This window comes from Chiloscyllium plagiosum, unplaced genomic scaffold (assembly GCF_037043375.1).
Source record: "Chiloscyllium plagiosum isolate Xiang-an unplaced genomic scaffold, Cpla_swu_hap1 HiC_scaffold_48, whole genome shotgun sequence".
Classification (NCBI taxonomy): domain Eukaryota; kingdom Metazoa; phylum Chordata; class Chondrichthyes; order Orectolobiformes; family Hemiscylliidae; genus Chiloscyllium; species Chiloscyllium plagiosum.
This window is the reverse complement of record NW_028270186.1, coordinates 3,366,470-3,379,808: the sequence shown is the minus strand read 5'-3', so window position 1 is coordinate 3,379,808 and position 13,339 is coordinate 3,366,470. Positions and strand designations below refer to the sequence as shown.

At 46.1% G+C, this 13,339-nt stretch overlaps 1 protein-coding gene across 2 annotated transcripts in view; it reads right to left on the bottom strand.

Annotated features, from left to right (window-relative positions):
• Nucleotides 1-12,507, bottom strand: part of anxa4 (annexin A4) — a 49,073-nt gene extending 36,566 nt beyond the window's left edge. The window contains exons 1-2 of one of the 2 annotated variants that reach the window (XM_043681195.2): nucleotides 12,368-12,507; nucleotides 622-676 (exon numbers count right to left, since the gene is read on the bottom strand). In XM_043681195.2, coding sequence (XP_043537130.2) covers nucleotides 622-630 — 9 coding nt within the window. In that variant the 5' untranslated portion in view covers nucleotides 631-676; nucleotides 12,368-12,507. The remainder of the gene's footprint in view (nucleotides 1-621; nucleotides 677-12,367) is intronic. The other variant, XM_043681196.2, reaches the window with a different exon arrangement.
• Nucleotides 12,508-13,339: the final 832 nt, after the last annotated feature.

The following is a 13,339-nucleotide window of genomic DNA, read 5'->3' as shown; positions in this document are numbered from 1 at the left end:
GATTACATTCCCTCCTTGAAGGGCGCATATTGATTTGAGCGAGAGCGCTCAAGTCTCCATGTTTAAACAAAAACTAAATACTTGCATTAGTCCAAGTACAGCGAAGATTCACTATTGCTCCCTGGGATAAGTAACTTCTCCAATGACAAGAGACTGGGCAATTGAGCCCGAAAGCCAAGGGATTTAAGAAATAGGGACGACGTCATTACAACCATTGAAATTTACTGTGGAAAACTAAGTGAATTCTTCAAGGAATAGTCCCCTCAAAGGGTCATTAAACCTTGACTTGTCCAACCCTCTGCTGATCAACAGCATGGGTTCATTGATCCCAGAACAGAGACAAACAGGTTTCATTAATAAAGTCAACAGCAGGCAGTATCACAGGAGCTGCTCACTGACTGGTACCATGTTTGAACAATGGATTTGTCTGCTGATAACATTTCACAATGTCCCAAACAAGTGATTACAGTTTAACTGGGAAGAAACCAAGTCAATGAAACCTTTGACTCTCTTATTGATCTCAGTCAATTCCACTAAACCTCATCTCATCAATTCATAAGCAGGCAGGGAACTGAAGAGACGGTGAAGGAAGGAAGGTTGTGTCTGCATCAGAGTACTTACAGCTGCCATGGTAACAGATCGAACAGAAACGGGTCCTCAGGGAAATCCTGACCTGCTGAGGGAGAAGGGAGATCAAAAAACAAAAGCTGTTAAAAAGGTTCATTTCAGACAGATAGTCAAGTTCCCACAACATTGAACAGCAAGGGTTGCTGACGTGACCCATGGGGAAGCATTCAATGACATGGTCAAGAATATACCTGTTACGGACAACCAACCAGGACAGTCCCATACGGTCATGGGAACACAGGTTGACCCACGCCCTGTCAGGTGGGGAGGGTGCTAGCCCAGGGACACCACCCCCCCCCCCCGGGGGGACGCACACAGGTTGTGAAAACATGACAACATGTATTGGACCTTCGGTTTAAGGATGAAGTGAAGGGTATTTCCAGTGGATTGGGTTGCAGGCTGTCTGCTGATGACCATGCTGCTGCTTGCAGGAACTTAATGCCAGCAAGTTGCACACTGGGATTCCTTTCATTTCTGCCAACCCAAACTACACACTTCTCTAAAACTAAATTTAAAATACGTGGAACCATTATTGAGCAGAACCAAAACTATCTCCCTGCTCCATTACCAAGTCAGCAATGGGATCTTTCCCCCTTCCCCCCCACCTGTCCTGGTCACCACCAGTAAAGTCAGTGCTGTACAATTGATTTATCTACCTGTAAAGCCCAGTGCAAGCCATCAAAAAAAAAATGCAGGGGATGAAAGTAGAGTTGAGTTGGAGGGGGAACAGTGTTGAGGCACAGTTCAGTGAAAAATTAAAAGCTGCCAGTTATACCAGACCACGGAGAGACAGACACCAGAGCTCAGCATGCCTCAGGCAAGGAGAGAGGTTGAGAAGCAGAGCCCTTCAGGGTAACCTGAGCCCAATACAGGAAACCACACACAGTTTCCATCACTCTGTATAGTGACCCAGATATCCAGCCAAACTGAGCTAAACCAACTGAATGTGTCCCAGCAGAATTCATGGAAACATGCATAACGCAGAAGCCATTCAACCCATCCCAGCATGGCCAGCCCTTGAAAGGGCAAACCAACCTCTTCTCCTGATGTTGTGATTGTCCCGAGGTCGGCCAAGCAGACCCTGTGGCATGGGAGATTGGTGACTGGAGCTGTTAATCTGGTCCAATCAGGGAGCCCTGGCTCAGATAGAAACAAGAGTGCCCCCCCTCCACACAAGCATTGTCCTTACCAGTCTCAGCTGGTTACTGGTTCACTGTCCACCTCCTGGTGGGAAAGACAGAATAAACATCTTGCACAATGGTATCTTTTGTTATGAGAGTCAGTGCACCCACATTGACACAGATAAAGACAGTGTCATTGGTTCTGGTCCCTCTCTGGGCATGCTTGGAGCTAGCTTGGTCAGTGCCATGCACTATGCATTGGTAATGAAGGGTCACTTGGTGGTGGCATAAGAGTCTGTGCAGTTTTTGGATTGACCAGCATGTAAATTCCAGGGGTGGACCCAGACTGAGCTGAACGCCTTGGTCTGATGCAGCAGTGATGCATCCATCATGTGTAGGCTCGGGGTCACTGAACGCGAGGTACAGTGGCCTCACAGATCTCAGTCACTGGACTGAGCTCCACATCCAGGCTCCTACACTTCACCACCATACAGTTCCAACATTGCCCATCAAAACACCACCACTGCCCGCCCCCCCCCCCCTCCCAGCCTTCAAACACCATGCAGAAAATGACCAGGATTCATACTTTGAGCCATGACCAGACTGCACCCACATGCATCAGTGTCTTTGGTCATGAAAGGATTCAACCTCAAAACACTCACCATCCATGCTCCACAAAACCCCTGGCTGTGTGGCAGGATACCTCTGCAAGGGCTCCCACCTTCTCCTACTGTTGCCAGGTGTCACAAATACTTGGGCATCACAGTGGCTCAATGGTTAGCACTGGTGCCTCACAGCACCAGGGACACGGGTTCAATTCCTGCCTCGGGCGAGTGTGCAGAGTTTGTACATTCTCCCCGTGTCTGTGTGGGTTTCCTCTGGGTGCTCCGGTTTCCTCCTACAGTCCAAAGATGTGCAGGTTAGGTGAATTGGCCATGCTAAATTGCCCATGATGTTCAGGGTTGTGTAGGTTGGGTGCATTAGTCAGGGGTAAATGTAGAATAATGGGCGAGGGGAAGTGGGTCTGGGTGGGCTCCTCTGCAGGGGAGACGATGTGGACTTGTTTCCACCCTGGAGGGATTCTGTAGGCTGTAAGGAGTAGCACCATGGCTTGAGAAGATAGGAGGGACGATAGAAATGGAAGCTTCACTTCAGTAATCAAATGGTTGGGAGAGTGGGAGTGTTTCCTAACAGTACATGACTGACCTCAAGAAAAGCAAATGAGGAGGACAATGGGAATCTTGTTTAAAATCTGAGATTTGAATACAATGAACAGAATGTGATGTTTAATAGCTAACTGAACGCCTCTGTTAGGAACACAGTCTGCCCCACTCCCTTACTGTACATAACTTCCCCAGTCATCAGATCTCCCTCACCTGGCACTGACCCTCAAAGCTGCCATTCACAGTGAGACAGACCCAACCCACCATTGCCAATGGCTCGATCCTTTCCATAATGAACTCGTTTGGCCTCAGTACACCAAGCATCCCTCCCTAAGCAACAACAGAAATTAAAGTGGACAGGAGTGGATTATCCTGATCACTGTTACTGCCACAAACTGGTTACTGTGTTGTTACTGGGAAAGATTCCAGAGAGTTGGAATTTGGAGAGGAGGCTACACCTCTGGATTACCAGTCCAGGAACAAGGTCAAGCTGTTTAAAATTCCCCAGTGACTCCAGACTTGCAGTCTGTATAGACATGTAGTGAACAGCAGGATTTCAAGAACAATTATTACTGTGACTGAAACAAAAAGAATTTAGTATTAAACTGAGCAGTGACATTCACTGCGAGACGACAAAAGCTACCCGCAAAATTGCTCCAGCATCATTGTCGTTTGCAAGTGAGATCCTTATTTCGATACATAACCACCACTTCCACAACTAATTCAGTGCAGGAACAGCAACACATAACGGAGGGCAAATGCTGAACATGCAACAAAACATCACTGCAAGAGAGGGAAGGGGCCAAATCACGATCAGTGCACATGGTCATTGCTCAGAACTGGCACGTTTTAAAGAGAAGATTAAAACCTACAACCATTCATCGAGCTTTGCTCACAGTTACTTGAAAACAGGATGAACTGCTCATTTTGATTGGGTCAGGCTAATTTCATGAGCTCATGTGTCATTGCTCAATCCAGAATTAGAGATGCTGACAACATGGCAATCCTCCTGACTGCAACAGATTGACCACCTTGGACAGCAACCCTGCCCTGTAAGGGAAGGATACTAGAATCATCCTCTCAGCCCCTGAACCTTCACTATTATAGTGGTGTTAGTCTAATACTGACCTCCAAGATATCATGGCTGAACCATTAGTGACTGTGCCTTGAGCAACCACACCCCAGGCTCTGGGTTACCAAATCTCTCCACCTCCCTGCTGAACACAAGCAGGAAATGCACAACACTACCATAGACAGAAAAATCCAACACTCACTCACCTCCTGACTCCTCAAATCCTGTCCCCAGGAACAAGCCACGAACATAATGGGATACTCCCTTCCTTGCCTGGAATGGATACAGCTCCAAAAAAACACTCAAGAAGCTGACACCATCTCAGAAAGCAGCCCCAGCTTGATTGCCACCACATCTACACACACATCCAGTGCCTCCACCAACTATGCTCAGTTGCAGCAGCGTGTACTGTGTACAAGATGCACTACAGAAACTGATCCAACTTACTCAGACTGCACCTTCCAAACCCACGGCCATTTCCATATGGAAGGAAAAGGGCAGCGGATGGCCAGAAACACCATCAGCTACAGTTTCTCCACCACCTCCCCCCACCCACCCCACCAACCCAGGCTGCACACCCTTCAGCATTGAACAGTGATAGGTTTCCAGACTCCGACACTCCCTAACAGTGTAACCCCACGGGCAGCAGGTTCTCAGAAAGGCAACTCACCTCACCACCACCCTCTAAGGTGATGAGGCACAACCAACAAATGCTGACCCAGCCAGCCTCACCCATGTTCTATTAAAACATTCAAAAAAAAAAAGCCACATATATAGCCCTTGCTCCTTTCCTAACTTCAGCTCCCGAATATGGCTGGGTATCAAATTTGGTTTGGTGATAGCTGATGAAAAACCAGGATGTTTCATTATGTGGTGATGTATAAATCTAAGCTGTTGATAGACAAAATGAGGGGTCACTGGAACAGGAGTATGCTGTTCAGCCCCCTGAGCCAGTTGGACCAGTGAGATCACGTCCTTAAATATCCCTGACAGGGTCTTCCAGAGGCCAGCTTGAACTAGCTTCCACAGGCCTCTGTGATAGACGATTCCAAAGATTCACCACCTTTAGTGAAGAAATTTCTGCTCATCTCAATCAGATGTCTTGTCCCTTCACGAGACACTAGAGTACTCAGCTAGAGGAAACCTTCTGTCTACATCTACCCTGTCACATCCTGCAAGAGTTCACGTTTCAGGGAAATGACCCATCAATTTAAAACAGTCAAGGGGAGTGCGGATCAAGCATTCTTAACAGAAAGCATTCCAGCTCAGGCAACATCCATGGGAGACAGAGTAAGCTAACCAGACTCACGGCGACTCCAATCATCACATTGCCCTCTGTCCATGGACACTGTCATTTTCAGTGCCGATTCCAGCACCATTTGCCCCAGCTTTCTTAATCTCTCCTCATGAGGGGAACTTGCCACCCCAAGGAGTGATCTGGTGAACCTCTGCTGCACTTTCTCTCGTGAAATATATCCGACTCCAAAGGAGATGTAAGCCAGTCTCCACATACCTGGACATTGCAATTTCTGAATTTAAACTGGTGTTTTAATTGTTTGTAAACTTTTAGTGACTCTCAGACACTTAGCTCTACCCAAACAAATCCTCCATCATGATTCTTCAAAGATCTTGTCAGATATACAGAGATTCAAATTCTATTCTTGATTTGGCACTCCACTCTAACTCCTTTGCCTTTCTGTGTGTCCTTGCTACAAGTAGATCTTGAATATTCAGGCCCAATCTCAGATAGCCGATTGCCACATTTCTGTGCTCACACTCAGACCCACAGTACGTAGTTCACACCACATTTTCAAAATGGAAGCCTTTATTGAAGCCATTTTAAAAAAAGGGTGGATCCTCCATCAATAAGCCCATTTGTCACTTGGCATTACTTTGTGCATTGTCTCCTCCTGCTCACGAGTCCTGTTATTGTCACTGAATCTCAGCTCCTGCTTGGGTCCCCATTCCTCTGCCGACCTGATTTAAACCCTCCTCAGCAAGATCAGCAAATTCTCTGTGAGGATGTTTGCCTGGGTCCTGTTAATTTACAACCCATCCCTGTGGTACAGGCTCCCACAGAGTCACAAGCCATGGTCAGACCTCAGAACCCCGATACCCTCCTTCCTCCATGACTTTACCAGCCACATGCTCAATCACCTGGTTCACGTCTGTGTGCTCACTGGCACACAGGACTGGTTACCATCTCAAAATTATTGCTGAGCATTCTCCTGCACAGAAATATACTTTGAGGACCTGATCCTCTGACTTGCTCAACTCATGGGTACCATGTTGAATTACCAACCTCTGGCTGTTCACACACCTCCCTCCCCCACACAGGGCAACATAGGCAGAGGGGGGGCATCTGGGATCCTGGCACAGGGAAAGAAACAAACCATCCTGAACTCACCAAAACAACTCCCTGTTGTCCTTGGAGCAATCTCCTATTAGTGATTGTTCTTGTATCTTCTCACCTCCTTCCTACCCAGCTGAACCATGGCGCAGTGCTGACCACAATCTCTGGAAGGTGCATGCCTATGCTGCTGAGAAAGTGGGTGTGTGTATATTGGTCAGCTTGCCTATCAATGATCTCTGCTGCAGGAAGGTCATGCCCAGGCCTCTGAGGTTTGCAAACAGACCACACTGAACTTGGGGCGATACTGACTTGCCTGGGCTTACTTTCCTGCTGGTACACCAAGTGGCTAAGTCATCTGCAAGTTTGGTAGGCCGAGGGTGCTCCCTCTAATAGCTGCTGCACGGCCTGACACTCACCCACTCCTGACCTTCCCACACGGCCCCTTGGTTCCATGAGGAATTACCCCAGAATAAACTGCACATGGCTTCAGGGTGGAGAAACCTGATGAGCATTATGGAAAGCGAAACCAGAGAGAATTTTCACAACACTTAATGACAGGTTTGAGATAATGGGAAACAGAGAGCCACGACAGCAAGCTCAAGAACACATAGCTCCACAGCTTGGAGAAGTTTCTATTCCGGGGGGGGGGGGGGGGGGGGGGGAGAAATACACTCAGTGTCCATTTCCTGGTCGGTGCCATTGTTAATCATGGACACTGTCAGGTCCAGTTGACGTGACTCTGTGATTTGCAAACCCTCTGCCTCAGAAGGCAGTCCAGGCAGGATCAATATATGTCTTGAAGCTGGAGGTGAATTGATTAACAAAATTAAAGCTTAAAAATGCAAAGACAAGATAGAGATGGCAAATTCAGAACACATCAGTCATGACCTTGCTGAATGGTGGGAAAGAGTCAAGGGGCTGAATGGTGTCCTTTTTCCAGAATTCCTCCATTCAGAAAACAGTCCCAGGTCTATTCTCAAACAGCTTGTGGGATACTTGTGTTTACATAAAGGAAGATTTGGGACAACTGATCAAACGTCGGCTCCCTGAGCTGGGTATTTTAACAAGGGGAAAGTGCTGTCGACAAGCTAAGAGATGGAGAGGAGCAAAGTGCAAAGCTTTGCACGAGATACCTGAAAGCACAGCTACTGCAGAGTAATTACATTTCATCAAACAGATGACCGGAAAGCCAACGAGAAGGATAGAGAGCTCCGAAGGTTTAGGGGGTTTGGAGGATGTGGTGTAGATCAGGAGAGTTGAGACAGTGCAGAGTTTTGAGAACAAGGTTGACCACATCAAAAATGGAGATGGTACATGATGGGGGAATCAGTCCAAGTCAGTGAGTACGGTTGTAATCGCAACGAGACAGTTTGGTTGTGGACAACAGAACGGAGATAACCTCAACGCAAGAACCTGTACAAGAGCAGCAGGAGGCTATTCAGCCCTTCGAGCATGCTTCAACATTCAGATGATGGCTGATTTCCTGAAAATAGAGAACAGAGTTGCTGCATGGCAACACAGCAAGTCCTCAGGTTCACTCCCAGCCATGACAAGGAGAGACATTGTCAATGCAGTCATTGATTTGGGGTAAATGGATAACAGCGCAGCGAGGAGATGTTTGGAAGGTGCTGGTTTCTCCGCAACTGATTTAGAGACTACTTTCAGTCTGAAGCTTTGCTTTGCCTCTCTGCGCATTCTGTCATCTGATACAGTAATGGCATTTGCACTAATTAAATACTCAAGCCTGACAACAACCGTTGACAGGGCATTAAATGTTGCTTTGAAACAAAGCAAGGCCTCAGTGATCAAGTGAACTTGTACATGACCTGGCCTTGCAGGCAAAAAAATTGACTCAAATCACATCATGAGCTTCTGAAAACATTTCTATGCAAGAAACACCAACCATGTTTCAGCATCTCCTCATCTGACTGACTGAAGATCACATGCAACGATTGAGATCCAAAATACTGGGGTCTCCCAATGACAGTTCAATGAAACCTCTCCCTGTCGTGGAGGGAGTCCTGAGCAGGGATATAGACTGAAGCTACAGGGTAAAGAAGGTACAGGGTTGGTGAGGAACAATCTTTTCACTTGAGGGTGATGGCAATCTGGAATTCGTTGGCTGTAAGGGTGATCCAGGCAGAAATTCTCAGTAAGTTTTTAGATGTACACATTCAATGCCAAGGCAGACAAGGCTATGAGCTGACTGCTGGAGACTGGGATTGGAATAGCAAAGTGGCTGTTTTTGATCAGTGCAGACTGAATGTGCTGTACACTACTGACTCAGAACATCTAATAAATCCCCAAACAGGACAACATGGAAATATACACAATGTCAGGGAGAGACAGTACAAGTCAATACTTTTTGCAATGTCCTGTAGATGATGCGTTTAAAAACAAAGTTTCCAGTTTATGGAACAGTCCATGTTAAAAATATTCTATATTCCACTCCCCACCCCCTGAGCGTGGACTGAATTATCTTAAACCAGATTTCCATCCTTCACAATCTTTTCCAGCCCGATAGGATTCCTTCAGAGTTTTCAAGTGAGGGATAACTAAAGGAAGACAGAATAAGCCAGGTTCCAGCCACACAGACCCTGCAACAGACCAAGTGCGATGGCAGCTGACATGAATGGTCAGGCACCTCCACTAAAACAAGGGACCCCTCACTCCTCCCAAATCCTCAGTCACTGGCACCACTCTGCAAACCAGATATCATGCCAAGGAAGATGCGAAGCTCACACACAAAACCTTGCAATATCAGCTACAGACTTTCAGCGCACAGATGACAACACACTGTACTGACTTGTGACAATACTGACCAAGAAAACCCTGCTGTGATCTCAGCTCAGCCCTCCTAGAGAGGGCCAGTATAAACTCCAGGACAAGAATGACTGCCATCTTCCCTGCATTTTGTAATTTTCTTTTTCAACATCAATTACTACACAGGGAGAAGAGCTTTGCAATCAAAGGCCCAGGAGTGACTAGCAGCTGGAATGGAGTCAGCACAGAAGCAGATCCTTCAGTCCAACTCGTCCATGCCGACCAGATATCCTAACCTAGTCCCATTTGCTAGCATTTGGCCCAGATCCCTGCAAACCCTTCCTATTTATACACCCATCCAGATGCCTTTTAGATGTTGGAATTGTACTAGCCTCCACCACTTCCTTTGGCAGCTCCTTCCAAGTATGCACCACCCTCTGCATGAGAAAGTTACCCCTTTGGTCCTTCTTAAATCTTTCCCATCTCACTGTAAACCCACACCCTGTAGTTCTGGACTCCCCCACTTCAAGCCTTAGCTGTTCACTTACTGTTCAAAGTGTCTTTAAAATATTCTAACTGTACTTGCATTCACCACTTTCTCTGGAAGTTCATTCCAGACACAAACCACTAAAAATGTTGCCCCTTCATGGTCTACTGTACATCTGTCCTCTCACCTTAAAATGTGCTCCCTCATCTTGAAATCCCCCACCTATAGAGAAGACACCTGCCGTTCACTTATCTGTACCCTGCACGATTTTATAAGTCTCTACAAGTTCACCTCAACCTCCCATGCACCAGTGGAAAAAAAAAGAGCCCCAGCCTATAGTTACAACTCCAACCTTCCATACCCAGCAACATCCTGGTAAATCTTTTCTGAACCCTCTCGCATTTAATAAGATATTTTAATTTGATTCATTTATCTACTTTTGTCACATGTACCTCAGTAGAGTGAGAAGTTTTGTTTTGCGTGCAGTGCAGCCCATATAAAGTGAAGGAACAGACTGAAGAGTACAATGTTTGGCTGCAGAGAGCATTCCTGGTCCAAAGACAGGGCAGCCACAACTCTGTACTGCACCCCAAAAGGGGCCCCCACCAACATCAAGTGTACACAGTCTGTGTGGTGTGATGTTTGAGGCTCTGCACTGATAGTGGTCAGCAACTGACTGGAAACCCACAAACAAATTTCTCTCTGCTAGGAATTTGCAAAAGCCAGTGCACGAGGCTCTTGGTGACTGGGCCATGAAACAGGTCAGCTTACTTCAGTGAAGCTACTCCCCAGTGAGGGATCAGGAGCAGCAGCACAGCGTGCTGACACAAAACTGGAAACTAATGGAGAAATACACAGTACCAGGGATTACAGGCACCAAATGCAGGACAGTCACATAGCTGGGTGTGGGAGCCAACTCAGGGTAAACTCGGGGCTGCTGCTTTTCCAACAGGGGCTGCATGTCAGTGAGCAGGTGGATCAAAGGCATTTTGAAAAGGTGAGGAACTCTGGAAGCTGATGTACAAGACAACCTATTCCTGATCTGGAATAATCAGAACCCATCCAATAAGAATAAAAAGTACATGACACAGTGAAAGCTGGGCATGAAACCATGTCGAATGAAGCTGAAACCACAGCAGGAAGAGTAGGGGCTTGATTAACATTTTAGACTGTTCAAAACTCACTCGCCCCAATGAGACCGAACATCGCGATAAGCTTGACCAAACTAGCAAGGTGACAAAGCCTTCCCATCTGCAAGGCTGTTCGAAGCAGAAACAAGAACAGGAAGTGCAGGAGAAACTCAACAGGTCTGGCAGAAACACTGCAGAGAAAGCAGGCTTAATGTTTCAGGTCCAGGGACCCTTCTATAAACCTAGCAACAGTTTGGAAAACAGCCAATGTTTTCCTCACCAGCATCTATGGGATAGGAAAGTGCTAGCTGCTCATTTTATACTCAATCAGTATAAAACCACCGTCACTATCACAAATATAACACAGGGAGCATTCACATCCCTGGCATGTTTTATGGCATAAGTCACAAATAATAGTCATGCAACTTTGTTTTAAATATTGGCATGCAGCTTTCTCACTCGCTCGCTGTCTCAACTGACCACTCTGACTTTGGGGAGGTTGTGATCATGCTGCAAACTTCTTGTCTTTCAGAAATGTCATTTTGGGTGGTTAAAACAAAGTTTGATGTAAATATGCTAAAGACAGGGACTGGCTGTTAAAGGTGAGAGAGCACAGGTGCATGTGGAGCTCAGAAGGAGAGAAGGCAAATATAGTGGATGAGTAATGTGAACTTGGGAAGGAGACTAGCTGCTAGTGGGAACAGTAAGCAGATGCAAAACAGGTTGGCTGCACTCTACAAGGTGTTCAGGCCTTAAAACGATTGAACCCAATCTTGAGTCCAGATGGCGACAGGATCCTGAAGCCCAAAACAAGATGCTACCCTCCCAGCTTGTGCTGAGCTCAAGTGGAGCACTGCAACAAGTCTCAGACCCAGGTGTTGGTCAGGGGACACACAGTATAAAAGCAAATTACTGCAGATGCTGGAATCTGAAACCAAAAGACAAAATGCTGGAAAATCTCAGCAGGTCTGGCAGCATCTGTAAGGAGAGAAGAGAGCTGATGTTTTAAGACTAACTGACCCTTTGACAAAGGGTCAGTTAGACTTGAAATGTCAGCTCTTTTCTCTCCTTACACACACACACAGTACGGTGTTGAAGGGGCAAGCAATTGGCAGCTGAGGGTCTTTGCTGTGGCCAGATACATGTGTGCTGTGCAAAGCAGTCACCCAGACTGTGTTGCACCTCCCTGATGTAGAGCAGACCACATGGGGAAACTGAGTAGTCCAGGCATCCATCTGCCAAGCTAGAAACGCACACCCACTTCCACGGGGCAGCAGGTGTATCTCACCTGCAATGCTGTAAAATACAATGGGAGAGAAGACTAGCAGGGGGAGAGAGAAAGAGATAGAAGAAAATTCAACATTCACAGGTGAAAATGGAAGGAAGGAAAGATGTCAGGTTTGAAGTCAACACAGTCCAAGTGCACAGCAGCAAAGTGTAACACAGACAACAAGGGAGTCGCCCTATTTCTGTCCCAATCACAACGAGAGTACAAACTGCTGTGTTTCAAAAACCAATCTCCGATCAAACAACCCATGAAGTGCACGGCCAGTTGAGAGAGAAAGGCCAGTTTGCCTGGACTTTGTCCCCCTGACTGGGGAAACTCTCCGGCTCACTTCGCCCTTTGGGAAAAGCGGAGTGAAAAACTTACCTGAAACTCCGACTGCTGTGGGCGGCTGGAGAGCTGGGAGTTTGTGTGTGTGTGAGTGAGTGAGTTCCTCACTGAAGATGGCTGCTGTCTTAAATGAAATGGGCGGAACCAGCCTTAAAGAGCCAACAGGCAGGAGTCAGTCCCAGATCCTGAATGATTCATTCCACTCACGGAAATAACTCGCTGCTCTGTTCCAAACTCAAACTGCAGCCAGCTCATTGGATGGACCCACCTATCAGTACAAATCATCAAACATTGTCCCACACTGAAATAAAACCATCTCATAGGAATGGTCATTGAAAGTGTTAAGCATTTATGTTGCAGTTAAACTTGCAATGTAGTACCTGTATTTATGTTTCAGTGAAATTGAGCAAAGGCTTCTCTTTTGCAATTTCTTTCAGGAAAGCATGGTGATGAGATTTCATGTTCTTAAAACAAATCATTTACTCACCCCAACTCCATTTAATTCCCAAATCATGCATCTCATGTAATCAAGAGGATGTGTAGAAACCTGCTATAATTCACTTTTGTAGGTGGCTCTTTGTGACTTTTATGTCCTTCATCTTGTCTTATGGGAGATTAAGGAACTTCTATTGGGATCATTTCACTACAGTGTGGATGGGTTTGGTAGCTCAGAATGAGGAATTGAATCCAGACCTTATTGCTACTATATCTGTTTGACTTGCATGATAATAAAATAACTTATTTGGAGATGGGGACTGTGTTTGTGCCTTCACAGAAGATACTTGAGAAATTAAAAGTTCTCAGAAATATTACAAATTGTAACCAAGCTAATGACTCATAGTATTTAGAGTTGGTGTGAACAATTCACAAAAACCTGCCAGCATTTAATTGCCAAGATTCACTTAAATTTAGTTAGTATTCAAATAATAATTATTCAATTTATAGGAAGAAGGAATACGCAGAAAGTTAGGAAAATCTGTGGATAGGTAGACAAAATCAAAATGTTTG